Source organism: Zosterops lateralis (genome assembly GCF_965231275.1).
Source record: "Zosterops lateralis genome assembly, chromosome: 1".
Lineage (NCBI taxonomy): Eukaryota > Metazoa > Chordata > Aves > Passeriformes > Zosteropidae > Zosterops > Zosterops lateralis.
Window position 1 is genome coordinate 140,058,700 of NC_139762.1, and position 26,535 is coordinate 140,085,234.

Sequence of the window (26,535 nt, forward strand, 5' to 3'; positions counted from 1 at the left end):
CCCCATCCCAAGCACTGTGTGAGAAGACAACAGAAGGGATAAACTGGGAAAATAGAGCACTGACCTGGAAAGAGCAAACCATATAAGAGGGGACAGTAAAATGCAGAGCACAGTTTAGAGAGAAGTATTTTAAAGTGAAGATAATTATAAAGACGAATCAGCAAGCCAAGAATCAGAACACAAATATACATATAAAATAAAAAGAGAAAAAGTTACCATCAGTTAATAGAAGATGTACAAAATACTAATTCTCATTAGACATCACTTTAGGTAAGACATGAAGCTCAAAGTACTTATAAGTTAATTTCTCTTTGCTAAATACGATTTCCGCTATCAAAGTCTTTCTAAAAGTGCATGGTATGTCCTCAGAAATGGAACAGTCCAAGCCATATGCAATTGGTTATTAGGCAACCCAAGCACAACTCTATATTTAGCAACTATTATTCTCAATATCCACTAAATTTAGCCCCACATTGTGCCACAAATATGTACAAACAGTACTATTTCACAACACTGACCCCACAGTGGGAAAGAGCAGAAGGTATGTATTGCAGAATTTAGTCTCGCAAGTTATCCTCTGCACAAAAAGATCTTTCTGGTAATTTTGTACTCTTACTGAAAAGAATCGATTTCATGAATTAAAAAGATTCATATGAAGATTATTACATCCCAGACACTTCAGAAATTTTATGTGGAAGTTCCTTTCATCACAAAGTTACAAGTAGGCATTTGAAGAAATACTGCAAAGGGTGATAAAAATATAATTCTTTACAGTAACAAAGAATAACAATATCTAAGGCCAAAACAACTTTCAGTTCAGGTTAATTCCCCCAGCAGGTAACCCACAATAAGTCATCACAATGAAACTGATATACAACTAGATTTAACTTCATCAGCACAAAACACGAAAACACACTCTAAAATTTAAGGGAAAAGTCTTCACTTAAAAAAAAAAATCCAAACAGATCAGCAAATTGAAATTCAATAATCAAGAAGTTTCTTTTATGGGAAGAAACAATATTCTGTGAATTTTGGGTGTGCTTTTTCAAAAAGGTGCTGGAAAGAGTATGTAGTAATCACAAATGAAGTTTCATCTGAATTTCAGGGGGGTTTGTTCCTGTTTTTCAAAGAAAGAACAAGAGAACTGCTGTTAGCTGAATCTATCTGCCCAGTTTACAGATTTCATGCCCTCCATTCTCAGGTTCCAATCTTGGCAATTCCAACCCATCAGAATTATGCAGTATTTTTGGAAAGCCTCAGAATTTGATATGGCTTTAAAACTTATACTATGAAGCCCTGGCCAGGTGACAACACCATTCTAACATTTATACAATTTAAAAAAAAAACAAAACAAAACAAAAAACTGAAAACTTCCCACTTCACTTCTTGAAAGTATAAACAAAAAAAAAAAAAAAACCCTGAATATTTTTTCCAATGCACTCAACACACATTAATAGCTTCACAGACAGCACTTTTTTTTTTTTACATCATTCTTTTAACCCTTCAAAAGTGACCAAAAAGTAGTGAATTGCCCTGTGAAATGGGACAATTGGCATTTTAAACTATAAAAAAAAATGCAAAAACATTAGTAAATTTGCCCCAAATTTGCACATACAAAGTCTACAAACACACCCATACTTCCTGCCTTTGCAACACTGGTTTAAAAAGTGTTTCCTTCTACCTCCTAAAGGATATAAAACTGAATACCCTCCATACTGACTTCTCACAGACAATGTTCTAGTGTCTGCAAAATCTGCAAACACCTAGTTCTAGGTACTCATATTTATTATACTTATATTGTATTCAATATAAAGCAGAGTCTTCACCTCCCTTTCAAACACCTGCCAGGTAACCCAGTCAACTGAAATCCAGGGCAAGGACTGTACCAAGTAAGATTTCTCAAAGTCTTTCAGAGAAAAGGCTTCCTCCATACTGCAAGGGGGGAAATCCATCCAGACCATCAAATCTACCAAGAGGAAATATTGTTGTTCTGACAACTAACCTATTTTAGAGGGCTGTTTCCATTCCAGAAACAAGGGCCATCTCTCTGTACTTCATTACTCAAGAGTTGAGATCCAACTAATAAAGACTATGGTCTCAGAAAATATCTGCAGCTTACAGGACAACCAGTAGAGAGTTAGAGCCAAAAAAACCCACACAAAAGCATTAAAAAAGGAAGAGATGCATCTTTAAATACATCAGCTTTGCAGGGACAGTGCCCTCCTTGTGGGAGCTAACAGCTCAAGGACTGCCTTAGACATGCACTTGCAGGTATGTGCAGCTCTACTGCCTTTTGATTTGCTTTGTCAGCAAGAGGCAGAAGAGGGTGTATGGACATGTATCAGTTCTTGTATGAGATCACAGGGGAATTCAAACTGAAAGCAACCTCAGAAAGCCTCTAGACCAACCTCCCACTCCTGCTTATCCAAAGCAGGATAAGCTATGGCAACAGGCCAAGTTTTCCAGTGTTTTATCCATTCCAGTCTTGAAAAACTCCTATGCTGGAGACTCCACAAACTCTTCAGGCAACCTGAGCCACTACTTGAATGTCTCAAGAGGAGAAAGATTCTCCTTGAACCTAAGTCTAATCTTGAGTCTAATCTCTCAGTTCAGTTTGTGCCTGTTGTCTTGTCCTCTAACTGCTGGTAGGGTTTGGCTAACTCTTGTTGATGAGAGCCCTGTAGGTGTTGGAAGGGTGACAGTGGGATTTCTGAAGCCTTCCCCAGGATAAAGAAGTCATTTCCTCTCTCTCTCTTCATAGGTCATACACTCCAGCCCCTGATCATCTCACACACTTACTAATTTTCTATTTTATAATTGTCAGTCCCATCTCATTTATTATCTGCTGACAGATGATCACATCAGTTTTGATTAGAGCTGCAGTTCATGGTTTGCTTTAGCAAATTTAAATGGAACAAGTGGTACAAATTCTTTATGCAAGATGATCCCCTGCAACAGCAGAACTGCTGTACTTGATAAAGCAGCAATTCCAGTTACCTCCACAATAAAACAAAAAATAAACAAGCTCACTGACAGCCTGTCTTTGCTGACCAGTTTGACCAGGCTTTCTTCTACTCTGTCACAGCACATAACAAATGATACCAGTGACCCAAACAACGTCTGCAGAAACTTCATTAAAAACTACAGGGCTCTAAAGCAGTAAATAGTCAAGGTACACTGATGACATTTCACAAGTTTACAAAACATAAATGAAACATTGGTTGCCACAAGTTCAATTTCAGCAACTAATACATAGTTGGAAATTTAAGACCTGCAAAAGTACCTCGGGAAAACAAAAACATACTTCACTGTATTTTTTCTTACATCCTCTAGAAGCCTTTCTTGATTAACACTTTAACTAGTCATGATCATCAGATGACAGCAAGCTTTCAGAAAAATGGAGAAAAATAATTAAAATCCTTTTAAAGGCTATTTCTCAGCAAGTGTTCTCAATTTATCACTTGCAGAAAGACTGAGCTAAGCAATACCAATGCTCTTCAATTTGGATTTTGTTAAAATATAATAAAGAGATTTCATGTAAGTTCAGCAAGTTTATTTTTCTTTGAAGTATGTATTTCTGCATGCAAATGAGCAGAATGCAAACAGATTATATATAGAAAGAATTTTAAAAACATCCACCACCCCCTTATGCAACAGAAATTCAACTAAAAAAAAAAAAATCCCAAGACTATCATTGCAACCCTTGACACCCCAATAAAACAGATTTTCTGCCATAAGGTATTTGGTTTTGTACTATTAGTTCATTTTGCCTTACTAGTTCATTTTGAACACAGTTCTGTTTCCATTGTTGCTGCAACTGCTAAATTTTCATATTAACTTTCTTCTGCATATGGCACCACAAAAGTTTACATGCCTTTAAACTTGACCTGGGTCTATCTGGTGGTACAGATGATAAATCAGTTCCTGGAAAATTCAGGATAAATTCTATTCTTCCTGAAAACACCCAGCTGCAGAGCTTGTGACATGGCCATGCCTGACAATCCAAACCCAGACAAGAACTCCAGCACTGGCACCCAACCCTCCCCTGTGAAAAGGCTGGGAGGGTCTGACACAAACTATACACTGGATAGCCAGTGATTTTTTTTTTTTTAATACAATTAAGCTATTTTTACATAATTTTGTTACCTGATTACATTAACCAAGTATCTCTTGCCACAGAAGGTGCTATAAAAAGTTTTATTGCTGTATTTTGGATGTTTTCCTTATCCTGCCATTCAGTCACAGAATTAATACACTGAAAACCCTGCCTACAGCAACAGGTAAGAACAAGAACTGTTCTGTAAACCAAGTCCTTTAGAGTCCATTTTTTAAGACAAACACTCTTCCTACAATTAAAATCAAAGCTCTACAAATAAAAAGTTTGACCCAACTTTTTATACAGAGCACATGAATACTGGAGCAGACATGTCAATCATACACAGATTTCTCTCTCACAGCACTTGGAGTTAACAGGATCAGGTATTTACAGGAACATGCTGAGGAATGTAAGAGAAAAGCAGGTACACATCTCTACATTTCCTAGCCCAAATAAATCAGGGAGCAGCTAAGAAAAAACTTCTAGGTAGAAGCATCGACTTACTTCTGTCACCTACTTTAAGAAAACCAGGTTTTTTTCAGACTCAACTAGCATGGCCAGCACACACGAACAAATTAGCCTAGATGCTTTAATAAAATTTTTACTAACAATTTATTTCATCAGAACAGCTCCTTTCACAACACAGATGCTGTGCAGCATAGCCCTTGTGCCCACAATTTCCATTTTATAGTCTCTGAATTCAGAATACAGCTGGGTGGTTGCAGAGTCACAGTTTTAAGCACTTCACTCCTCCAGCTGTTTAATACAAACACAACTGGACCTGCCTATCCCCATGAACTCCAATTCAGAATGTGGGTTTTATTATTATTTTTTTTGTCAGAATCAGTTTTGTGAACCTGTCAAGTGTGACAGCTGAACACAAAACAACTCCCCTCACATGCCTTGGAATGGAAACAAAAGAAGTCTTTGATCATGGAGTTTGCCTCACTGACACACCGGCCACCTCGGCCATGACACTGAATTCCACACTCCAGCTCCAGAAAGGCTCTTGGCTCCTTAAAGCTGCACAAGCCACCAGGAGCAAATAAACACAAACCCACGGGAAGGTTTAGCTTGATTCCTGAAGAGAGAATATTTTCCTAAAAAGCTAACAGTTTTAACAGACTTAGGTGGAAATTCATAAAGTTCACGTGTGGACGTTGCCAATTGACAGGCCCACTGATTTTTTATAATCAAACTACCCAATATAATTATGCTCTCAGCAAATACTACACAACGTCTTCCATACCATTTTTGTAAATAATCCAGTGCCTCCAAACGAGCACCAATCTCAAATGTGATTCCAGGACGATTTGGAGGCTTTTTACTCATCTTGATATTGTCTTTTCCACCACCTTTGAAGGAAGGAAAACAGTTGCGTTAAAACATGTTATGTTGGTTAAAATGTGTCATTGACAGCAAATATATTCCAGAGGGTGAAAAGATGCAAAATTTTGATCCTGACTTTGTATTAACTGCTTTGCTTAAAGAAATACAATTGGGAACCAAAAAAAAAAAAAAAAAAAAAAACAAAAAAAAAAAAAAACACACAAAACCATCAAAAAACATTAATACATACTTTTTTCCAGATTCCTTTCCCTTTGAAAAAAAAATCTGTTATCAACCTTAATTCAAAAAATAATAAGAAAAACCCCATAGCACTCATCTTCAGAACTGTACTAGACAGTAATTCCTTCACATGCTTTTTAAGAAAAAAAAATAATTTACTTCGAGTCAACACGTGTGCTCTCCTCGGGTGTAGAAAAGGACAAACCAATTAAAACTTACCTTACCAAGAACAGATAAATACGGCCTAAAGGACAAGCAAGACAAAATTGGCACAAACAAGAAATTATCAAAAACCCATCTGAACCTTTCTATGCACTCCGGAGCCGCACTCACAGCATTAAGTTTCACTCACAACTGGCTTCTAATTTTATTTTGCAGCTCAGTCCCTATCAAAAAAAAAAAACAAAAAAACAAAAAAAAACAAAAAAAAAACCCTCGCTGTGCAGCTCCTGCCGCTACCACCGCGACTCTCCGCGGTGCCCCCCGCAGCACCCCGAGCGGGAGCCTCCCCTCCTCCTGCCCCGCACTGCGGGGGAGCGACACTCGGTTCTCCGGCGGGGCTGCCCCAGCGGCGCGGACACACAAAGGCTGGGCCCGGGCGGGCCGGGCGTCCGGCGGGGACTGGGCACACCCGGGGGAGGCCCCGCCGGACCCCCGGCCGCGGGCGGGGCCCGGCGCCAGCCCAGCACAAACCGCGGGCGCCGCCCCGCCGGGCCCGGCCGCCGTGCGGGGAGAGCGCCGGAGCTCCATCGCCCGCGCTCCCTCCGCGTCCCCTCCCGTCCGCCCCGCGCTCCCGGGCCTTACCGCCCGCTGGGCTGGCTCGGGGCCCGGCGCGGCTGCCGCGGGCTGTCCGGGCTGTCCGGCACGGCCGCCGCTCACCGCCCCATCCTGCCCGCGCCCCGCTGGCGTCACCGGCGCGCGACCGGCCCCGCCCCCGACACGTGACCCAGCGGGGGCGGGGCCCGCAGACAAAGAGCGGCCGCCCCGGGACAGCGGGACTGTGACACCCCCTCACAGCCTTCCCCTCAGCCTTCCCCGCCACAGGAATAGGGGGGAGCGGACAGAGTTGTCCACTGGAGGGAAAGGAAGGTGTTTAGCTAAGGGACTGGAGCGTTTCTCCTGTTGGGAAAGGCTGAGGGAGCTGGGGCTGTTGGGCCCCAGAAGAGGCGGCCCAGAGGGGACCTCGTCCAGGAGTGTCTGAAGGGAGAGTGTCGAGAGGATGGATCAGGCTCTGCTCGGTGGTGCCAAGTCATAGGACAAGAGGGAACGGGCAGAAACTGATGCCCAGGAAGTTTCAGCTGGATAGAAAGAACTTCAGTGTGCAGTGACCGTGCGCTGAAACATTCCCTAAAGAGGGTGTGGGGTTTCTTCACTAATTCAAGTGGACACGATCCTGTGCAGTGTGTTCTAGAATGACCCTGCTTAAGCAGGGAGGTTGGACCAGATGATCCACTGCCGTCCCTTCCAGCCTGGCCAGTTCTGTGGCTCTGGGATGTGTGATTCTGTAGGAGGGAGAAAAGGACTGGTCAGTCACTGGGATGGTCTTACAGGTGCCACAGCCTGTGGCTGGTGGCCACAGGACAGCCCTGGCCAGGCAGCAGCCTCTCAATAGCCTATCTTTGCCTCTGTTTTTTACCCATGAAAACAGCTTCATCTGACCCACAGACTTTCTTGCTTTTATTCATCCCAGCCTCCCCCCATGCTGTTGAGAGCAGCATGAGGAGCAACTGGGTGGATTCTTGGCAGCTGGTGCGACCAGCCCACTGCTGTCCCTGTGACACCCAGTGACTGCTCTGCTGCTGCTGGCTGTGCTGCTTATCACTGTGTTCTGCTCTGTCTGAGAGACCTGTGATAAAGGCAATGACCATGAGCCGAGTCTGGCACTTGGCCCCTGCACTGCTGCCATCCCAGTGCTCAGGGAACAATTGTCATGGAGTCTTTCCTTCTCTTCTTCTCCAGGACAGATGTTCCCAATTTTGTAATGGCAAGATCAGCATCATCACATCCCCGTGCATGTGATCAGTAAAAGAAATGTCAAGTTTCCACCAATTAATAAAAAGGCTTTCCTAGGCATAGCGTATTTCTGGAAAGTGCATATTCTGGACCACAGTCAGCTTGTGAGTCCTTTCCATTAAGTGACCTTTAAGAACTTTTTAAAGTGCATTGAGTTTGTGTGGCAAGACTTTGGTAGTGGGCGACTTCTGTGAAAAGCTGCCAGAAGCTTCCCCCATGTCCACCAGAGCCAAAGCCAGCTGGGTCTAGGACAGATCCACCACTGGCCAATGCTCAGGCCATCAGTGACAGTGTGTTGCCTCTGATGGTAACTGGTGAGTGATCCTTAGGAGTGACGTCTCCTCTTCCCCTAGAAGCCTTTTGTTGTATTTACTCTCCCCTGTTGGGAAGGGCAATGACAGGGTGGCTTTGGTGGGCACCTGGTGTCCAGACCAGGTCACTAAACAGCAGCAGGACAGACAGGGCAAGTTTGTATGGTAGCCCTTGGACCTATCCAGAGAGTACCAGCTGTGAGAAACATGCTCTGTGCTCACCTGGAGCCTTTGGCAGAAAACACCTGGGAAGACCCAAGGCTGACCTCTGGGGTTCTGGAGCTGAGGGTATCAAGGGTCTGAGAAGTACTAGATGTTCATAGGAAGGGGCGCCTCTACACATAATGCAACTGAAGCTACATGGAATAATGGGGTAGGATTGATCCCACTGTGGGCTCAGATGAGGAACTCCCAGTGCCCTGGAATGCTGAAAGAGGCCACCACTAAAGCAGGAGGCAGAGATTTCAGAGCCTCATGTGAGGAGGTGGGCTCAAGCCCAAAAGTATAATAAATAGCAAAAAGTGAAAGGCAATATGCTCTGTTTGCCAATGCTTCCTGTTGTGTTGTGCAAAACCATCTGATGTGGAAAGCTACTGGGTGGAGCACAAGTCATGGAGCAAATTAATTGATTGGACTTGTATAGGTGTTTGGGAGATACCCCACAGACTAAGGGAACAACATCTGTACATATGTCACTGGACAAGGAGGAGTACTTGGCACTGGTGAGGCTGTATCTTGAATCCTGTGCTTAATTTTGGGTCCCTCAATGCAAGAAAGACATTGAGCTGCTGGAATGTGTCCAGAGAAGGGCAGCAGAGTTGGGGAAGGGTCTGAAGCACAAGTCTGAGGAGCAGCTGAGGGAGCTGGGGCTGTTCAGCCTGGAGAAAAGGAGGCTCAGGGAGGACCTTATCACTCTCTACAACTCACTGAAAGGAGGCTGTAGCCAGGTGTAAGCTGGTCTTTTCTCCCAGGCAACAAGTGATAGGACTTGGAAAAGGCCTAAAGGTGTGCCAGGGAATGTTTAGATTGGATGTTAGGAAAAAAATATTTACAGAAAGAGTGGTCAGGCATTAGAACAGGCTGCACAGGGAAGTGGTGGAAGCACCATTCCTCAAAGTGTTCAAAAACACATGTGGATGTGGCAGTGGGGGGCGTGGGTTAGTGGTGAACAGAATGGTGCTGGGTTAATGGTTGGACTCAATTATCTTAGAGTTCTTTTCCAACCTTAATGATTCTGTGATTCTCACTTTTGTTCTTCCCATTCTCTTCCCTATGCCACTGCCGGGGGAGTGAGTGGCTGTGTGGGCGTTTGGCTGCTGTTCAAGGTCAATCCATCTGCTTCATTTAGTCCCCAGGAGGCTGCCTCCCACTTGAGGAGTCTTTATAGACAGACTGTTCAGTAGGATATTTTAGAGTATTTGCTATGATTTTTTTTTCCTCCCTAGATTTTCCCTTGTTACCATTTTCTAGAAGGTGGTGGCAAACAGAAGAGACTGAAGGAAGAAGGAGGCTTGAAGAAAAACAAAGGAAACAAAATAAGAAAACAAAGAAAAAAGGAAAAGAAAAGAAACAAGTTTTTTTCCTTGTTTTTTAGTAGAAAAGTTGCCATTGCATTCATTTGAATTCTCCAGCTCTTACTACCCTTGGTGTAGTTTTGATGCAAGTTTTGGTTTAGAGGATTTGCAACAGGATAATGAAGGTTATTGTGTAAGCAATGAGCTCTCTTTGAGCGGCAATGAATGTGCAGCATCAGGATAGAAAAGTGTAGGTGTTTCTGTCCAAGGAATGGGAATGGGGGAAGATAAAAGAGGCCATGGGGATGGGGCTGGGTACGTGGGAGTCACTGAATCATGTTCTTGACTGCTGAAGACTGAGTTATGCCATGGTGTGAGATGGACTCAGAGCAGTGTGTGGCACCTCGAGCATCACCTTGCTGCTGAGGCTGTTGGGAGAGGCAGGGCAGAGCTGACAGGAGGTGGTAGTGCCACAGCAAGCCTCAGGTATTGGTTAATGTGGACTAAAAGCACATCTGCACACAGAAAAGAGCACAGGAGGACAAGCCCATATAATGCCCAGCCCTGACAGCTCCCAGGAGCAAGCAGCCCATCAGAAGCCCATTTCCTCAAGCTCAGAGGAGCACAGGGACAAATGGCAGGTGGGAACCAAAATAAAGACTTAGAGGAAGAGACACCTGATACAGGGTGACATGTGCGACTCCTACCACACTGCCTTCAGAACAGCAGAGGTCCACTTGTGGTCCAACAGTACAGGGCAGCATTTCCCTTGCACTACTATCAAAACATTTAGGAAAACAAGGAGCCCCGGCCACTGTATCCATTTCTTTGCTGCCATTTCATATATGTGCGTATATATATATATATATATATATATATATATATCTGTGTGTGTGAAATATATACCCATATATGAAATGCATACCCATCCCTGCCCTGCTGTAGCCTACAGGCACCCACAGCCCCTGCTGGCCCTGGCTTGCCTATCCCAATGCCTCCCTAGCTCTGCCCATGGCCCTGAACCCTGTTTCAGCTACACTATTCCTCCACAAAGCCAGCAAGGAGCAATTTAGGCCAAGACATTTTTTGATATTCTTTTAGCACAAAACCATATATGATATTTAGTCTTGTCTCCTAGGAAAACAGGGCCTACATGGCTGCATTGTCTGTCTGCCTTCCATTTTCCCTTTCTTCACTTACTCCTAAGGCTTCTATCTTACTTTAAGCTTAACACAGAGACATTATGTTAGCCCAGTCTATTTTGTTAAAATGCTCAGCTGGATAGGAGAGGGTGACTGAGTTGACCTCTCCATGATGGAAAGACTCAGTGGTTATTTTCCTTCAGACACCAGAGCATGACAAGACAGAGATGCAGGAAAAGAGATTTCACTATTTCTGCTCCTCACAAAATTTGGTGTTTAATCTTGTCACGAAGCATGTCTTCAGCTTTGTCATGAATATACAGGCCATAAATTGGAAACAAACTGGATAGGAGATTTTATATTGCCAGTCAGTGACTCACTAAGACTTGGAGGGGGGGAGAGAGGATTTCATAATCAGCTGAGCATGAGCTCATGATGTGCTGTTGATGCTGAAAAGACTAATGCAGTCATTGCAAAGCACATGCACATGGAAACACAGAGTAGGAGTAGAGAGGTGACATTATCACTGCACTTGGCACCAGTACGTTGTTATTAAAATAACTTACTGTTCAAAAAACCCATCCAAAAACTGGAAGGGTTCAGGAAAGGTCTGGGAGAATGATCAAACACCTGGGAAAAGAAAGATATTATGGTGAGGAACCCGGGCATCAGTTTGTTTATTTCGCCATTTGTTTTTTTTCTTGTGGGTGATTGGGTTAGGCTATAAAAAAACTACTTTAAATGTCAGATATTGCAATTGTGAGGTGACAGTAAATAGAATTAAACTTCATTGTTGTTTTTACCCTTATTATGGTAGGAATATATATTTAAAATTGCTGCTGGTGCTTGTATTCAAGTGGTGTCTGCACAGCCTCAGTCTGGCAAACATGCAGCAGCACCTCTGCCCTGCTCTATCCATCTGCACAGGCAGCTTGGTTGTGGCCTGGCTCTGTTCTGTTATCATCTGTCCTTTTCCTGCCACTTCCTTGGTCTATTTTGGCTCCATATCTGGCACGAAGCTGCTATGTCCCCTTCTTCAATTTCCCTGCCCTTCTTCTTCTTTCATCCCAGAAACTCCCTCCCCTCCAGAAATTCCTCCCTCCTGTGAAGATTTCCATTATCTCACCGAACACTTCTCTTTCCTTTTTAAAGTCCTGAATTTTCCAGATGCTGGGAAATACCCTAAAGTGAATGAGCTTTGAAGCATCTGGCCTTGTATGAAAAAATAAGTCATTAACACCCATTGCCATGGACACCATACAAAATAGTAACCCTGTTGGTTTGGGACATCAACTCCATCTTTTTCTAGTTTTTAAATATCGTGAAGCTTGACATTTTTTACTGATTTGTTCACTGTTTTTTTTGCAGAGTGACTTTAATTCTGTCAGAGGTTTCTCTCAGAGAACTGGCTGTTTGCCCACAGGTGCTGTGTTTCACTGCATTGCTGCAGAGGTGGGATGAAGCTGTAAAGCAGCAGTAAGGTTCCCTACTGATAGTATTTGAAGGGTGAAGTACAGTAAGGTGAGAATGCTAAGGAGTGAGACCTACCTGGTAAATCCAGGTAGGTAATGAAATTTGCATTTAGCAGGTAGTTCTATCATTAGTGAAAGGGTCCCAAATCCATGCAAAGAAAGAAAGAAGAAAGAGCAAAGGTTGGCATTTGATGGGGTTAAAGGAAAACCTTGAGGCAGAAGTTGCTACTCACCAGAATGGTACCTCTGCATGGCTGGGAGGGAGCAGCTCCCTGGTTTGGATGCAGGCAGCTCTGCTGTGTCATGTTACAGCCTCACTAAACCACTTTCTGTGTATCATTTGGTATTTCTTGGGGGCACATGGAACACTCACCACACTGTGAATATTGCTTTGGAATTAATGTTAGACCTCTTGAGATGCAATTGTGCTTTTGCCTCAGAAACAGTGCTGCAACAACAATGTGTCACTTAGTTCTGCCTTTCATGTTGCAGCCATATGTCTTGGATTGTGTTTTGGTTTTAGAGGAGATTCTGTAGATTGGAATACATCAGTAAATATTTTACAGAATTTTCCTGTAAAGCCTTGATGAGAGCAGTGCTAAACAAAAGCTGTAGTAATAATACCTCTCTATGCGCTGATTTCCTAGATTATTTCCATATGAGATTGAAATGTAGAATACACTCTCTGGTGGATCAACAGAGCACTTGACTCACAAACATATCCCAGTGGGAAGTTTTTCATGGTCTGCATTTCTGAGAGCTGACCTCTGGGTGGACAGGATTTGTAACTTGGGCTGAAGGAAAACAGAATTCCAAAGATCACCAACCTGGTGTCCAACCTGGTGGAGTCCAGGAGTGAGAATTAAAAATACCCATCACATCTGTCAGCAGGTGATACCAAACACTTTGTAAAACTGCTGTGATATTTTCCTGTCTCCTTTGTGGTCCCATGTAAACTGGGGTGTCCTCGGGGGCTGAAGGATGGTTGTTGATTGTGAGATTAACCCTTTGTGCCCAACCCTGCTTGTAAAACACCTGTAATGCATATGTTCACATATTCATGGTAGGAGTCACTTGTTTCTTGGTGCTTGGATATTGGGTATGTGCTGGTGTCACATGGGCAGGTTCCTGGAAGATTATCAGAGTTCTGCTCTCTGTCCTTAATTGCCTTGTAGGTCACATTCAAATCCTTGATCTTTATGCAATGCTGGATAGCATCCAGGCTGTAAAACCACTCTGCCTCTACTGTGTTGTGGTCTTCCACTGGATACTGAGGCTGCCTGTGCTGTTGCCTCTCCCAAGCCATTGAAGTAGTCCAGGACATCACTTTGGATCTAGGTGGAAGTGTGAGTTGGGCATGGGTACAGCTGGAAAAATTGCAAACAATTCCAGAAAGGCCTGTGGACTCTTAGTACAAGCCTCACAAATTTAGACTTTGCTTAAATAATGGTATGCAGGCAGAAAGGGACTTAATGTCAGATTACAGAGAGATAACTGATAAGGTTGCTGTGTAATGAGAGGCATTTTAAAGAACAATAGTGGAGTATCACTTCAGTTGTTACTGGTCTTCATTTATGCCTCACTCAATAGGATTTACTAAAGAAATGATCAGTATTTTGTCACTACTATTGTCTCAGGAACCAGTGGTACCAACATCTCTCAGCTACAGATTTTCAGTATATATAAAGCATGCTATGATTGTTTACAGTCATGTTGGCCAAAAGCCTTTGCTGTACATCAGTATAAGACCCTCTGTTCCATGTAGATCGCATCAGGGCTGCCACGGAAACTGCACAGGTTCCCAGGTACAGTGGACAGCAGTGCACCTCCAGAGGAATATTAATTTTTATTTTGGGACAAACTGTCACAAGAAAATCCCCAACCAAATATGAGATTTTATGTGTCTAGTTAGAGCACCAAGAAGGTCCCTAGAGCTGAATGTATCTATGTGGCCTGTTCAGCTCTTAACCACCCAGGTGCTGCTGAGCAGGTGGTCTGTCCAGCATTAACTACAGTGACATGGGAGACAGAAATATGGGCAATTGAGTCTTCTCCACGTCTTATGGGTTATTCCTGGGTTAATCGCATAGTGATGGGTTTTAACATGGCTTTTTACACCCTTTAGAGATGAGAGTCAGCTGTCCCCACACTGCTTTAGTCCCTGTCCTTTCCCTCTCTGTGTGTCCTAAAATGTGTCATGTAGATTTGTGCTGGAAGTGTGATGACCTGTGAGCTTAGGAACCACAAGTGTACACCATTCATGCATCACCTGAAACCCATTCCCACTCATTCTCTGCTCAGACCAGTGATCTGTGCATTAATATTTCTATTCTCTGCAAACAAGATGGTGCTGGAGCATAACTGGCCAACAGCTGACTCTGTCCTGGCTGCATGTAGTCACAGCAGACACTGCAGTGTGCTGACTTACGAACTTTTGTCATCCTTTATAAAATTGAGTCAGACAGCTTTTAGTACAGATCTGTGTGTTTGTTGCTTTTTTTAGTGTTCCAGCCTTCTTGTTCAGTAACAGTCAGGTCATTTTTTGAGGAAATTTATGACGAATTCTAATGAGGACTCATCTGAGTTCAGTTAGAAACCCTGACTAAATTATGTTTTGGCTGATGGATTTTAACTTCCTTTTGTTTTCTTTCTCTGATAAATTTGATTTTAAAGCAGTATTTTCAGATGCAGGGTGGGAGAGTTACAGATTCTAATGGAAGCACTTCTTCTATTTTTCTCATGTCTATTTTTATGCTGCTCTTCTATCATGATGTGGTATTTTCCCATGTCTACATCAGGTTTAGATACCAAGGAAATTTCTCTATGGTACCATATAATTAAGAAGCAAGGAGATACAACAGACTGGTCATGGCTTTGTACAGAGAAATATCATTGTACATCACAGGTTTACTTGATTTAGATACTATTTAAACATTTTTTGTCTATCTGAACTGTGTCTGTGGTATAATACAGAGGTTGCTGACATAGCATTATTGCAGGTAAGCTCTTGAGATCTAAGCAGCATGGGCGTATCAGCAAGCTCAGAGCTAATTCCAAATTTTGCAGATCTATTCATTGTATTCCACCATGCAAACAAGAAATGCTCTTTTTTGTGTGTGTTTTGCAGGAACAATGAAGCTAAAATAATGAATTTGTGGGGCAAAAATCAATCTTGGAACTCAGAAAATCTCTGATAGAGTGTGATGGGATTTCCATCTGATAACATTAAAAATGGATTTGTTCCACTTTAAGACAAATTAATCTTTGTTCAGGCTAATTAATTTTTGTTCATACAGTTGACCTGATAAGGTTATTAAAATCATACATGATGTGACTATTCTGTAACTTGCACTAAAATGCTAACTTAATGCAGGATCAGCCTTTTCTTAAAATTGAAATAAAATGTCTAGTTTCATGATTTTTTTTTTTTTTTTTAATTACCAGAGTCCCTCAAATATTGCCAGGTGTTTCTGCTGCATAAAGGAATGCACTTAGCTTAAAATGTTATCATTCACAAAGGTGAATTAAAATGGGTCTTAGTTTGCCCTGCAGCAAGACTGCAGGCAAGGAGAGTTTCATAGACCTTCATTTTGACCCAGTAAGGCTGCTCAGGGATTCTCATGACCAACCCTTCCCCTGCTGGATTTTTTTTTTTTAATTCAATTAATTTTCAGATATAGCAGATATTTTTGAAATTAATAAAATTATTTTTAATTAATAAAAAGTAATATATAAACAATATTGATACAGACCTGCGATACAGGAAAAATGGCCTGATTTGATGGCTACTGAAGCTGGTGGACAATTAAAGGTTGTCAGGTTTCCAGGAGGTTCAAAGAGAGTTACAGAAGCATCACATTACTCTCAATTACATTCAATCAATAAACACTGCACTTTCTCCACCGTGGCCACTCAATTCACTCTACCAGGAAAATACCATTCCTGAAAACTGTGTGTTTAGCATAACAGTACACAGCGTTGAGTTGCATTGGGGCGTTGAGATGGTAAAGTTATGGTGCAATATGTGCTAAAAGCTCATCTGCACACTCACAGAGGAGCTCAGAGGGACAACTGTGTGGGAGGGAGTCCAAAGAATTCCCTGCAGCCAGCCGTTTGCATTCCAGGAGCCATCAGCCCATCAAAAGCCTTTCTGATCAGCCAGAGGAGCCTGGGGGCACAAAGACAGGTGGGAACTGAATTAAGGATTTCAGAGGAAGGGACACTTTGTCTGCTGGGCCTTTCCCAGGGCTGTCCCAGAGGAGTCCCAGCCCTTGTGGCCAGGCATGAAATTCACCCAGATGAAGTCAACACCAGAGCACCTCAGGAATGGGAGGAGCTGCTGCCTGGGGAGTGGGACGCCTGTGGGCTGGGGTGTCCCTCAGTGGGGTGCAGAGGACCTGGGGAGTCCCAACCAGCTGTACCTCTGTGTGTGATGGTCTGCACCACCAACTTGACTTTGGGGCTGTGGGCCTGAGGGCTCAAATGTCCGGGTGCATGAAGCTGGTGAGACTGGGATCTAGGGGCAGCTGTGGGGCAGACAGAGCTCCTGAGCCCAGCTGCTGGAGGGATGGGTACAGATGTGTGTGTCTGTGCATTCTCACCAGTGCACCTCTGTGCTGTTCAGCCACAGGGGCGAGGAGGATGAGGCTCTTGGTGCTGTGTGAGTGCTCTCTCTGTTGGTCCCTGTTGCCTGTGTTGCCAGCTGTGTGTGTCTGTATACACAGGTTATAAATGCACTCTGTGCTGTCTCTCCTGGAGGAGGACACTGCTCAAGGCTCAGTGCTGGTCCCCAGGCACAGAGCTGCCCCAGCCCCACCTCCCTTGGGCTGTCACACCCTGCACAATCTGTTGCATCAAAAGCAGAGTGAGCCTGGGAGAAATGTACAAAGAAGGGTGGTATTTAGTATTGTAATTTCTAATTTCCTTCCTTTTGTGGGTTAAATGGTAATATGTGCCATAGGCACAAAACTTCTGCAAGTAAGGTTGTTGGTGTACTCATTTTGTAAAATTTGAAACCTGGTTTGAGGTTTTTGTTGTTGACATAGGGCTTGTGGCAGAGTGGGAAATTTGAAGAGCAACAGGGTGAAGAAAAAAAAAGCTGTATATAAACCCTTGTGTATGTGTATATTAACTATAGTCTAGCACTCACCTATAAAATATTCACCAATGCATGAAGTTTATGGATCAAAAAGCTTGTGGAACAGTGAGTTTCAGATACAAATAGCAGTGATTAAAAAAGAAAACACCTCCAAGTCTGGATATGATATAAACACAATATATCTTAATTGTATAGACAAACATGAAATGCCAATGTCCTTCAAAAAAGCAGTTCAAGCTTGGAATTAACTGCTTCTTGGAGGGAAGAATAAGAAAAGAAACCAAAAATATGCCCAAGGAGTAAATTTGTGTGTGTACAGAAATTATTCTGTAGGTGACCTAGTTTTAAAGATCATTGGGAATTTATATTCATTGCCTGTAGAGAGGCAAAGTGGCCAGGGAAATGCTGCTGTGATGAGGCCCATACATCCATGGAAATAGTGCTGGACTAAATTTCCTCATTGACATAATTCCACTAAATTAAAAGAACTGATGTGAAGATGGACTATGTCCCTATTTTCATGTTTGAGCGAAAAGATCATAAAATGTTCATTTTAGTTTAACAAACAGAAGGTCTTTTGCAACATCCTAATTGCCTAATTCCTATTTTTGTTTCCTTTTCTGGGAGGTGAGGTTTTTACATTAATTTTATCAGTGGAAGTATTTAGTATTTTTCCTTCTCCAGGGGGGAAAAAACCTCACAAACTATCATCAAATCAATCACATTTTACTAGACTTATGCTTTCATTTTTTGTCAGTGATACATACAGACATCAGGAGAAAACACTACTAGATCATTTTATCTATTTGGAGATGACGTTTTACCCCCTAAGGCTGTACAATTCAGTGTCAAGCAGCTGATTTATATTACTTTTGTATGTAATAGTTCTGCAGCCAAATCCTTTTGATTGCCAGGAGATCTTATTCAGGCTCCATTTCTCTTATGTGGATTTGACTTTATTTTTCATACTTTAAGGTATGATGAATGGATACCCTACACAGTATGAAACATTTAGCATGCAACAATGAATAAGTTTACAAATGGCTTTATTCCTTTCTCCTTTCAATGGAATTTATATTAACATTGCATGGCTTCTATTTGCAATAATGTTTTCAGCTGTGAAACGTAGCTCTGAACTCTCACCAAATGTAGAGAGTTCTCTGTACACTCTCTCTCTCTCACTTCTGTACAATAGTACTTTTGCAAAATGTTTTTGTTTTGTTTTGTTTTGGGTTTTTTTGGTAACTGGATCATTTTCTTGCATCAAAGCCTGTCAGGCTCACAAGTATTCCAACCAATTGAATGATTTGTATACACAACGAAAGTTCTCTGTGCGGGGTACAAAAGCAAATCTGAAACAAAACACCGTGTCACAGATGAGAAAAGATTCTGCCTTTGTTCTCTGTGTGATCAATGGAGCCAGACCTTTTTTTGCAGTGGTTCTTCTCTTTCCAACAGCCGGCAGGAGCGTTCACTGGGCTAATCTTTATCTTGGGTTTGCTCTCCAGAACGAAACGCTTCTGATGTGCGGCAGCTTCACAGGAAGCGTGACCTCACTGGGGCTCTGTGCCGCTGATTGCACGGACTGTTTTCGAAAGGAAACAGGGGACTCGAACGACCTGCCTTAGCCAAGGGCCAGGGCCGAGCTCTCCCAGGAAGCTGCTCAAGGAACACTCTCCACCAGCCGTCCCACGGGCTCTCGGGCTGACGAAAAGTTTTTTGCACGCATGTGTTAATTGTGAAATGGATTTTCCAGGTTTGAAGCATTTTTAGACTTATCTCTTAATATATTTGTCAGCTGAGGAATAGCTAAGCTTTGGAGTCATTTCTGTGCTGCTCTTCAGGAAGTTTTGCTAATGTTGCCACCGTTACCTGCAGGGAGAAAAGGCAAAAGTGCTCTTCAAAAACAACTGATGTGTGTGAACAAATAAAACTCTCTTTCTAGACGCTTGTGTTTGGTAGATACAATAGAATAAAACTGGTTGCCTGGGCTTCAGCTATTCGAATAGTTAGTACTGTATTTTGGTAGGTAAATATTTAGATTGTACAATGGAAGGCATCATTGGCTTAAACATTAATTTGATTTTTGGAGGAGAAGGGAGTTAAAACTGACTGGTCTGGACAGTGACTTTTTGTTTATATTACGACACAAACTTTTCTGTGTTTTGAAATCCAAGGGGGGTTGTTGCCTTAATTTTTTTTTTGTTTTTGTTTCTTGAGTTAAAATGTTGCTGCATTCACCTCAGATTCGCTTTTAGTGGTATTTCATAGAGCTGTTGGTTTTTTCTCATGCCATAGTTAAGATGTGCTGTGTTGATGGCTCATTTCATGGGTTACAGATACAACACCACTGCTCCATTGTACAGTAGTGGTTGAGAAGCTTTGTTTTGTCATGTCATTACTATAGCTTCTCACGCTGTTAATAGCTCAGAAATAGGACTGAATATTAAATGAAAGCAGAACACTGCACAGCATTGTCTGCAACACGATGTTTCCATGTTTTCTCCATCATTGATTGAATTATTTTCAAGAACTCTCTTCATTATGCATGAGCCAAAAATTTTCATGATCAAGGGCAGCAAAAGAAAAATCTTTTGGACTGCCTGTTCTATGACTGTTCACAGAAGCTTGATATTATCATTACTTAAAATAGTTTTAAAGCAATTTGTAGCTGATTATTAACTGTTCTTGAAAAGAGGGAAATGCCTCGCCTCCCCAGTAGTATATGTGTATGTTGCTCACTTTCTTCTATAAATAGATGAATATAATCTATTTTTTTCTTAAATTTTATTTCTCTGGAGGGTGGCAAATAAACATCCTGCTGAGACATACCTTGCAAAGTTATGGGAGAATTCAAATGAGGAACAGAAGGTCTGTGGTTTGTTCTGCCACTGTGATCAGTATGTGTCAACACTTTCTAGTGAAAGCACTACTCCATTGAAAGCTGCCACTCTTAAAAGTTATTCTTGTTTAGACATTGCTATTTTTTATTATCATAACTGAAAGAACTGTGTGCAATACAGCTGTGCTGTGGGTTTCAGTTGCTGCAAAGTTCCACTCTCAGATTATTAAAGAGTTGTGATAGGTACAACTGATCCTGACATATACTTCCATATATCCTTTTCAAACAAATGTGCCCCAGAATCAGTTAATTTTGCCTAAGTAAGTATATATTATAACTAATAATTTGATATGTATTGCTGATATTGTCTTACACATCCTAATTTTCAAACAAAACAAAATAAAATATGCTTCTGTTTCTTTTTAAACTCTTTTACAGATAATCTTTATTCTCTGTTACTTTAGGGTGTATGAAACACTCCTTGTCAAGATGTATGGAACATCACATATTGCATCAACTCCAGGAGCAAATTAATTTAGATACATTTGTCAGAATTTTAATAAAATTAAATACCTTGTGGAAGGGATCATTTTTGACTGATAAGACTTAGGATTTTGCTGGTTTTAGTTTATATCCAGATCTGCAAACTGCTTATTGAGTCCTTCCTGTATTTTCTTCTGGAGTTTGAATACATTTCTTGGTTTTGAATATAAGATTTTTTTACACATTTAAGAATCATGATTTTGCCTAAAATAAGAAATTATTTCAGGTAGTTGTATTTTAAAAATAGCTCTAATATGTGTCAAACTATGAAATACACCACTGGTCCCACTGTTGGTACAACTTGCTCTGTGGCATTCTGACTGATATTTCTTGATCTCCCTGTACCTTTCCCCAAATTCTTTCCATTTTATCCTCCTCAAGTTATTTTTGCAGCCATTAGAGCATAATCCATTTATGGTAAAGTGATTTTTTTATTATTTTTCCATAGGGTAGGAGAAACAGTATGTATGGAACCAGGGTAATAGGACTGATTAGTAAAAAATACCCTGAAGGTTTTACTTCCTTCTTTCGTCACCTTGCCCGGTCCCAAGGCTGAGTCAGCCTGCACACCCAGCCTGTGACTGACAACTGAGCTCCCAAGGAGGATAAACAAGATTACCAAAGTGGAAACCCTGACCTTCCTGTCTTTCCTTTGCCTCAGCTCATAACGGAACATAAAAATATAAAATTCTCTTAGTCCTATCTCCTCTCAGAGTTGAACGGTGGGCATTTACTAAGAGTGTTGTAAGTGTGAAGCTCTAAAGATTCAGGAGAGACAAGGTAATATAGGGAAAGATCATATCTTTTACCTTTTCATGTAATAATAGATATAAATTCTCCCTATGGATAGCTTTTACTCGTATTTTGTGAGATTGATTCTGTCAGGTATGGAACATCTAGCAGCACTTGGCACACTTGAGCCGTGGTAGTCCAGACAAATCCTATTTCCTTAGTCTCCTGCCACAATATTACTGTCAAGTATTTGTCACTGTAGCAATCCCTGTGCTCATTATGCTATGTCTGCAATTTTCATCTGAAAAATCTGAAAAATATAATGTAGTGGTAATGGAGGCCTTTCCATTCTACTCTATCTAGTGCCAGTTCAGGTTCTAGCTTTGGCATGAAGCAGATTTCTGGTAAAATATTTTAAAACTACTCCAGTTATTGTATCTGTGTCCATAATTATTTCTCTCAAGTCTGTTATCTGCGCAGAGTACAAGTATCTGATTTCTGTTGGCCCTGATTATGTGTTGTCCTGGTTGAGATGAGTTTCCTATAAACATTGAGTCTTTCCCTGATTCTTTCATATGTTTTATCTTCGTTAATTCTTCCCTTAATTTTCTTTTCATTTTTACCTTTTTTTATTATCTTCCTGGTATGCACAAGCTACCTGCCAGTGAATATGATAACAATTCCTTCTTATTTCACCTTTGCCTCTGCAGGTTCAACACCATTTAATGGAGAGCACAGACGAAATATTTTTCCAAGGTATTAAGAAAATTTACACTTGCTTAATTTTTTTTTTTTTGGTGTAGATTTTGTAAAAATCCCTTTTAGGCCACTGAGAACTGTAGTGCTGATCATAATTTAATTACTGCCCTAAATGGAAGTTCAGAATTACTGCTGTGGAGATTGGAAACACTGGCTTTGCAATTACAGGGTTTTGGAGTATCTCTCTTCCATCTGCTTTTCCCTACACTGAAATTATGGTATCTCTCTGTGACATGCCATATGGGGTAGTTACACCTCTTACTGAAAGACAGGTCAGACACTAAATCAATCCAGTTTCTTCCTTTCTTTCCATGATGTCACTGCATGGCAATTTGCAACTCATACGTTTAAAGGGGAAAGGTAAAACCATCAATTAAATTTTAGTCAAACTAAGTACAATGTCTACAACTTTTAGATCCTTTCACCTCTGTCACTGCTCAATTCTATTTTAAACACCAAGGAGTATATTTTTCTGTGCTGTATTTCATCCCAAAGTCAATTGTGTTTCAGTGCTGGATGGAGCTATCACAATATGTGGGCTTTATCCCATGTTGTTCCAGCTGCATGGCATTCTAGGATTTGTGAGAGTTAAAAGTCATGTATCCTTAAATCTTCACTAAGCATGGTTAAGTTATAAAAGAGCAAGTAAATCCTGCCTGGCTCAGGGGCACCCAGTTTGTGCCATGCAGAGGAACTCAGAGAAGCCAAATACTGGAATGCCTCTGATGGCTCCAGGTCGGGGTAGGTCTGGCAGGACTCCTTGCCCAAGATCACTGCCATGGAAACACACCGAGCACTTCTGAGCTCAAGCTGGCTCCATGCTTCAGGAAATGCTCCCCTGGCATGTCTCCCTCCTGTAATCTGAAGCTCTGGAATGTGTGATGCACACGTCATCTGGCTGAAACCCCCTAGTACAGAGTAATATCATTACATCCACGTATTTTAAATCTATGTCATTACCCGTCCCCATCAGCTGGGAATGTCAATTTATAACTAGTAAATCATGGGTTTGCTCTGTCCAGACCTTCTCTAAATTAGAGGCTTTCATTTCTCCTTTTCAGCTGTGCTTGTGCCTTTTTGGACGATGATCCTGCCTATGAGTGCTCCACAAATCCTCTGACAGGCTCCCTTCCTACGTGCCGCCACAGCCCTCGACTGCTTTCTAATGGTTATTATGTTTTGACAGAAGACAGTTTTCTGTCTGATGAAGAGGGCAACATAACACTGACACCATCCCACACAAGTATTACATATAAAGAGAATTTAGTTCGGTAAGTGAACTATGTGCGGATTTTACTCCATGTTGGCGATTGCCTCCACATCTCTGGCCTTATCCAGAGGTGTGTCTGGAGATGTCTTTGTGTCTGTCTACATTTTGCTTGGCATAAGACCAGCATTACTTCTGAATGGAAGCATCTCCATAGAGAGTGCAGTGAATGAAACGACCTGATTTTCAGTCACATCTTACTACCCAAAAACTCTTTAGTGCACAGTTGTAGCTATTGAAATTGTGTCCAATAAAGGAAAAGGAGAGAGCTACAGCTCATTTTGCCAATGGGGTGTTACTCTGATAGGGACTAAGAAAAAAGTATTTATATACATATCTTTGTCTAAAACACACACAAATATATATAAATAAAAATATCTGGTCCTGGAATTCTTACTCAAGGAAAAACATCTCTTGGTTCAGAAAAACAACTATCTGGGAAGTTATGTAAAATGTAGTTCAAAATCTTGGAGTTCAATGGATTCAGACTCCCCCAAATAGGATATAGCAGGGTAAAAATCACAGGTAGCATGAGACACTCACAGTATTATCAGAGACTAGTAGCTGTGATATCATTTGGTGCCACAGTATCCAGTATCACAACAGCATCATCAGCCCTGCTGTTAGTACGTTCCCTGACATATTGCGGTATGTGCAGCAGCCATTCCTGGTGACGTGCCCAGGGTCATGAACAGGGCTGGGAATAGCACCCAGAACCTGGTTCTTTCATGTCATTCCTGCAAGTTTTAGAGTTCTGTCCTTGCTCAGCAAGAATAATTAGCTCTACTCCTTGGCAACATATCTTTTCTTTCTAGTGTATTCAGGAGAAGGAAGAAAATCCGTCGCTCTCTTGACAGCTTGTTCAATCTCAGTGCCTCCAGCTCATGGCTCAGCTCCACCATTCCCAGCAGGATGGATTTCTCCCATGTAAAGGATCCTTGGCTTGATGGATGCAGTAAACTAGAAGCCAGTCACAGTGATACTGGTAAGCCCTGGTCAGGTACCTGGTAATCAAGATACAACATTGCAGTCTGTGCTTAGTGCAAATTGGGTATCTCTTTCTGGAAGATTTGCAGGTATTGTCAGCCAAGGTGTGCAGGTAAAGGATAGAATGAACTACAGAATTCTAAAGGATAAATAGAGCTCCTGGCATTAAAACTGAATATGAGTCTGGAAAAACCTCTGTGCCAAAAAGTCATTTTTTGACTGAATTTGAATGCAAAGTCATCACCAGGAATGTTTATTCTGATGTGTTTAATACCTGGCACTGTCTGCTTTCACCTGGCTCTTTTAATAACTTCATCTGTTTTGTTCTATGCAGTTTTGTCTTTACTCTGTGTATTTTCTCCTGCATACCTTTGAATCTGCCAATTCCCTACCCATAACAATTTGGAACCTCTCCTGTGATTCAGTAATTAATTCCTAAATTCATTAATACAAAGTCTCAGAGCTCTTTTGTGCAATCTCAGTTATATGTACATTTCTTGTAGGTGATTCAGACTTTTCTTCTGAATATAACAACCATGTGTCACAAAGGCAAATTCCAGCATCTAATGGAGCATTCCTCACTAAAGATGATGAGTTTGTTCATTTTGAGGAACCATTTTGTGCTTCAAAACCCTGCTCTTCATTTACAATAAATGCAAATGAAGAGACCTGGAGCAATGCAGGTATGTTATGTTCTTATTCTGGCATGCCTCATTTTTAGAGTGAAATGAAAATACATCAAAAGTATGGATCTGGACCCTTGCAGAATAGAATTTATTTACAAAAACATGTATTTTAAATGAATGACTAAAAATAACAAAATCATAAAATTGGTATTTAGTTGATTACCACCCCTGCTCACATCTTTCCCTCACCCATTTTTCAGGGAAAAAGAAAAAAAAAAAAAAGGAATGAAAAGGAAAATGGAGGAAAGGGCATGGGAGTAAACACTGAAACAGGCAATTATGCAGAAAGTCTTGTTTTCTGAGAGCATGGAGGGCACAGTGTTTCTGTAGTTGTGGGGGAAAAAGACTCCTGAGAGACACCCAGAGCATGAAAATTAGGTTTCTGCTTTGAATCACTCCAGGCAAGTTCTCTTTTAAAGCAACTGAAGAGACTGCTCTCACAGGCTGAAGGTAGCCTTTGCAAACACCTCCTGTCATATATTTACTTTCATTAAAACCATTATTTTCCTGATTTTTATTTTAGAATCCAAGACGGTGCAAAATGTCATTTCTCAGATGGTTGCACTGATCATGTGTTTAATCATTTCAGTATGTACAAGGTAATTTTTATTTCTTTTATTTTCTGTTTCTAGCATGAGTGCTTGCTTCATTTCAGCTGGTGAATAAAACTTAAATTAAGGGTCACATTTTCAAAGTTATATGTATCTTACTGGGAAAATACATTTTCACATGATAGTTGATGCAACCAAATATCTGTGCTATATAGATGTGCACAAAAATAAGAAATATGTATGCAGATATGAAAGCTACTTTGCCAAGTGTGCTTTGACAGGGGTTTTGGCAGGCTGAGAAGAATCAGAATGGATCCATGTCTTTCTAAGTGGGTTTTTCTCTCAGTCTGAATGCTGAAGTCTTTCTTTACAGGAGATTATCTTCAATAGTTCATGTAATTTAAAGTTTCAAATTACAGTTCACCTACCAGAGTTCAGAGGGTTCATCTGCAAGAACCCTCCCTTCTCCTCCCAACCAGGCTTCTCCTCTTTTAACCCAATAAGCACCCCTTGGCTTTTTTAACCTTTCTGCGTATTGTTATGTTCTCAGATATTTTCTGGGAGGACTGTCTGCCACTTTGTTGCTGATGATTTTAGTTTGTAAGTATAAAATTTCTTTATTTCCAACTTTTTTAATTTTTTAACTGAGGACCAAATTGTACCCTTGGATGTATATCCATGGGTCTTATTGATCCTAATAAGAGCAGTATATGGTCAAATGGGGACAAATGTAACCTTCAATCCATTACAGCATTTTGCATTTTAATTTCACAGTTCTTTTGTCCCAAGATGCTGCTGTGTCATCTTTCGTCAGTCTTGATACATTTTTCAAAACAACTAAGTTTTGGTAAGTGGTTCCAGTGGCATGTGATGAATAGAGGAATTTAGAAATTTTATATTAAGAAGAGGAAGAAGATTCCTGCTGTTGTTTTCATGTCAGAAAGTTACTGATG

At 41.3% G+C, this 26,535-nt stretch overlaps 2 protein-coding genes across 7 annotated transcripts in view; one reads left to right on the forward strand and one right to left on the reverse strand.

Annotated features, from left to right (window-relative positions):
• The window catches only part of PHF20L1 (PHD finger protein 20 like 1), a 59,681-nt gene extending 53,120 nt beyond the window's left edge, over nucleotides 1–6,561 (reverse strand). For 4 of the 6 annotated variants that reach the window (XM_083862524.1, XM_083862526.1, XM_083862525.1 and 1 more), the window contains exon 1: nucleotides 5,346–6,561. In XM_083862524.1, coding sequence (XP_083718650.1) covers nucleotides 5,346–5,428 — 83 coding nt within the window. In that variant the 5' untranslated portion in view covers nucleotides 5,429–6,561. The remainder of the gene's footprint in view (nucleotides 1–5,345) is intronic. The other 2 variants (XM_083862523.1, XM_083862522.1) reach the window with 2 other exon arrangements.
• Nucleotides 6,562–18,195: 11,634 nt separating this feature from the next.
• On the forward strand, nucleotides 18,196–26,433 carry TMEM71 (transmembrane protein 71; the record flags this gene model as incomplete). Its single annotated transcript, XM_083860751.1, has 9 exons — nucleotides 18,196–18,215; nucleotides 18,814–18,971; nucleotides 22,043–22,088; nucleotides 23,153–23,362; nucleotides 24,174–24,343; nucleotides 24,849–25,028; nucleotides 25,555–25,630; nucleotides 26,133–26,182; nucleotides 26,357–26,433. 9 exons carry the CDS (start codon nucleotides 18,196–18,198, stop codon nucleotides 26,431–26,433), a joined length of 987 nt encoding a protein of 328 aa, XP_083716877.1.
• Between the last annotated feature and the right edge of the window lie 102 nt (nucleotides 26,434–26,535).